The following is a 4,164-nucleotide window of genomic DNA, read 5'->3' on the forward strand; positions in this document are numbered from 1 at the left end:
GCAGGGTCTCTATGAGTCGGAACCGACTTCACGGCACATCACAACAACAGCAAAAGTCCTGAATGAAGTTTACTCTTGAAATCAAATGCATAAAGTTCATGTAAAAAAGAAAAGCTAGTAACCACATGTTCTACACTTCATCTTTGGAAATAGAATATTACCTTTCTCTCCTTCACTTTCAAATGATAATTTTCTCCTTCGTAGTTTACAATTCTCTCCTTCAGAATCATTCATGGATTGTGATCGTAGTAACATATCAGCCTTTGTTAATGGAATATGAAAATGAAATTGAAGATTACTCAATTTGAACATAATTTATTAGTAGAAAACTCTTTTACTATTTCATATAATTTCAACCACTTTGAGACTTAATTATTAGACTACAAGCAAATAGCTCCCATACTTTACTTAACAGTTGCCTCTAAATTATAAAACAGACTGATAGAATAATTCTAGTAGTTTCACCATCTGATGGGGAAATCATAGTTGTAGAAGTTATTTATCAAAAATAGCTGGGGATACTGCTGTTAGCATGTAGAGACAAAGTATTTCTTTATGTAGAATGTGCTTTCGGTAACTTGTAAAATAAAAATACAAGTATGTGTCTGTGGTTCCTCAAGTTTTCCTTCTTTCTTTGGAAAAGTAGTTCTCTTTTTATTATTTTGCCTTGATAGTTTTAAATCCCCCAGACTCAGAATTTTGCAGCACTGGACCATGGATAGAATGCAGGCAAGTGAGGCGGAGGCCATGGCTCTGGGTGTGCATGAGCACACCTCTACTCCTCTCTGCACACTGCCTCTCTTTTTACTCGGCAGAGTTGCCCTGTCAGCCTCTGCTGCTGCTATGGTCACTGCTGCTCATTCCCCCATTCTCTAGCAGTGGAAATGAAGAAGACTGGAAGAAAGCTCCCACAGGATTTTAATATGGTTTTTGCACAACACCAAATCACATACTGTCATATTTCACAGAATGTATGTGGAAGTTAATTGACATATACCTGTAATTAAAAAAAGCCATCAAAATCTTTATAGAATCTGTATTATATCAGAGATAAATATGTAAGCTAATTAGCCATGATGTTTAAATTATGTGGTAATGCTGATAGGGTTAAATTTCCTAATAAACATAAGGTTAAATTGGATAAACAGAATTCTTTGAAGCTCTTATTATTCTTGTTTCCAGCTCCTCTTCCTTGCCCTTATGGTTCATTCTGTATTTTATTATTAATTTTGCAAATAATAATGGAAGTGCCTCCTTTATTTAATTGGGTGATGCCTAACTATGTAAAGAAACTATCAGAGGTGGTAGTTTGTTGTATTTGAAGGCAAAATCAAAATGAGGCTGATGACATTAAATTGGGATTTGATGTTACTGAAATCAAAATATTATTTTAAAAAATACACTTAATAATATCATTCCTTAACCACTTGAATGTATCCAACTTTTCCATGAATACATTCTTTTGAAAAGAAACTATTTACCTTGTCCTTCAAGGTGTTAAATGGCACCATGTGGTTGTTAAATGTCAGAGTCGGTTCAGACTCACAGCAACCCTATGTAGGGCTTCCAACTAGCAACTGGTGTTGCAAACCACTGATATTGTGGTTAACAGCCCAGTGCTCATCCTACAATCCCGCTATTGTTGTTGTTGTTAAGTGCCATCCAGTTGGTTCTGACTCACAGCGACCCTTATTAGGGTTTTCGAGAAACACCTGGTGAGTTTGATGCCAATCTTGCAGTTTAGGCCTTATCCTACAGCACCACATTAGAATTCTGTGGTGACTTTGAAAGTTTCTCTTTCTCTTTAATACCCCCACAGTGCCTAAGATTGGCTATTGCTTCAGGAAGAATGAAATCTACTACAATTTACCTGTTGACTTGAGGACATTTATGCCAGAGAGGATATTAATTTGCATTAAAATACACTGGCAAGGTTAGAAATGCAATCTTTGGTTTCAATAAATCATAGATTAGAGTGGGGATGGGGTTGCCGGATTGTGAGGAAGAGTAATGGAGAAATAACTTAGTGATAAATTGTGGGCTATAACATAAATTCAGTACCCAAAGAATAGTTATTGTTGTGCACCATAAAGTTGGTTCTGACTCATAGTGACCCTGTATAGGGTTTCTGAGTGCAGCTAATGGGTTTGATCTGCCAACCTTGTAGTTAGAAGCCCAGTGCTTATCCTACAGAGCCACACTCAAAATCTCTTATTTTCATAGTAAAAGAAAGTGAAGCACAGAAAGACTCTCAATAATTAACATCAGGTTAATTTATATTTGGAAGCTATTTGAAATATTATTTCCATTAAAACATATATTATTAATTCTGTAGTAATAAGCTTGACTCTTAATATTTAAAACATGATTAATTTATATTGTTGTGATTTGGAGATTATGTTAAATATGGGCCAAAATTTGAATGAGATTAATTTTTCCATTATCACTGAGAAGACATTGCCAACCAATGTTCAGTGAATATATCAGTTGAGAAAAAGTAGTTTAACCTCTATATAAGATAGACCCTTAAGTGATCACCACTGTCTCAAATTATCCATTTCTTACAAGTAATTGGCACACTTTATATTAACAAAGACTAAGGAGCTCTGGTGGCGTAGTGGTTATGAATTGGGCTGCTAACCTCAAAGTCAGCAGTTCAAAACTGCCAGCTGTTCTGCAGGAGAAAGTTGAGGATTTCTGCTCCTGTAAAAAGTTACAGCCTCAGAGACCCTGTGCAGCATCACTATGAGTCGGATCCAACTCCACGGTACTTAACAACAACAACCTTCAATCAACTATGTCACTCAAGAGTTCCTACAAGGTCAATCTTAATTAATCTACTTAAAGTTATTCAATATATGTGTTTGAATTCCTTAAAAAGCACTCTATAATTCAGAAATTTTAATATACTAACATGGCCTTTCCTTCTAAATATTCAAAATTTGTAAAGTTTTGCTGCAACATTTCAATTGATCTTACAGAAATTTTTGTGTAGCCCAAGGAATAAAATATAATGCCAAAAATATAAGAATAAACAATCAGTTAACATATACCTTTGCACTCTCATGTCTTAGGTTGAAAGTCAACTCTAGGTTTGTTAGAAAGTGATCAGAAAACTCAGGATACATATCCAAAACCTCTAACAAGTCTTCGCGTTGGATCTTATGCAAGTCACAATATGTGAGAGCTCTTACATCTGCATTAGACTTTCCAGGTTTGGCATAAAGGTGAACCATTTCTCCAAATATATCATTTTTTCCTAAAAAACAAACAAACAAACAAAGGAAGGAATAGGAAGAGGAATTCCAACTTAATATTCCTCTACTGCAGTAAGAAGAAGAAAATAGACCAATCCCTTAATCAGTGATTACAAATGGAAGACCCCATGACTAACAGACACTTTGGGAAGTAAGTTCCAGCATAGGCACTAACTGCCCAGCACCTACTTGCTGAATGCAATCTATCTCTTATCTTCACTGGTCCTGGAATGAACCGTATTCGTTACCTTGTTTTAAGTCCTTTTGCTAAGGGTATAAGATGTGCCATACATCTTCATTATTGTATGCCTGATGTTACTACCAAAGAAACTTGCCATAGAATATTAAAAACAACAACAACAACAACAAAAACACTTTTAGATAGGTGTGATCTAATTTTACTAACAGGGAAATATGAGAGAGGCTAATGTGAGACAGATTTAAGATCTGCCTCTTACATTGTTGTTGTTGTTAAGTGCCGTCGAGTCAGTTCCGACCCATAGCGACCCTGTATAGGGTTTCCGAGGGTTTAAATCTTTAGGGGAGTAGAAAGCCTCATCTTTCTTCCATGGAGCTGCTGGTAGTTTCAAACCACTGACCTTAAGGTTCGCAGCCTGATTCGTAACCACTACGCTACCAGAGCTCCTATCTCTTACATTAGTGAACTGAAATGGACTGGTATTGGCCTTTTGAATCTGACAGCCACATGGTTTCCTATGCCGGGAATGACAAATTGAAGAGGAATGGTGTTGTATTCACTGTCAAAAAGAATGTATCAAGAATAGTCATGAGGTGCAATGCTGTCTGTGATAGGATAAATGATATCCATATGCCTACAGAGAAGAACAGTAGATACCACTATTTACGCCCCAGCCACTAAAGCCAGTGAGGATGAAATAGAAGAATT

At 36.2% G+C, this 4,164-nt stretch overlaps 1 protein-coding gene across 1 annotated transcript in view; it reads right to left on the reverse strand.

Moving 5' to 3' along the window:
- KCNH7 (potassium voltage-gated channel, subfamily H (eag-related), member 7) overlaps nt 1–4,164 on the reverse strand; it is a 649,673-nt gene that overhangs the window by 60,059 nt on the left and 585,450 nt on the right. Inside the window, exons 12-13 of the mRNA XM_006867030.1 lie at nt 3,054–3,265; nt 162–261 (exon numbers count right to left, since the gene is read on the reverse strand). Of these exons, the coding sequence (XP_006867092.1) occupies nt 162–261; nt 3,054–3,265 (312 nt within the window). The remainder of the gene's footprint in view (nt 1–161; nt 262–3,053; nt 3,266–4,164) is intronic.

Source organism: Chrysochloris asiatica, unplaced genomic scaffold (genome assembly GCF_000296735.1).
Source record: "Chrysochloris asiatica unplaced genomic scaffold, ChrAsi1.0 scaffold00099, whole genome shotgun sequence".
Classification (NCBI taxonomy): Eukaryota; Metazoa; Chordata; class Mammalia; order Afrosoricida; family Chrysochloridae; genus Chrysochloris; species Chrysochloris asiatica.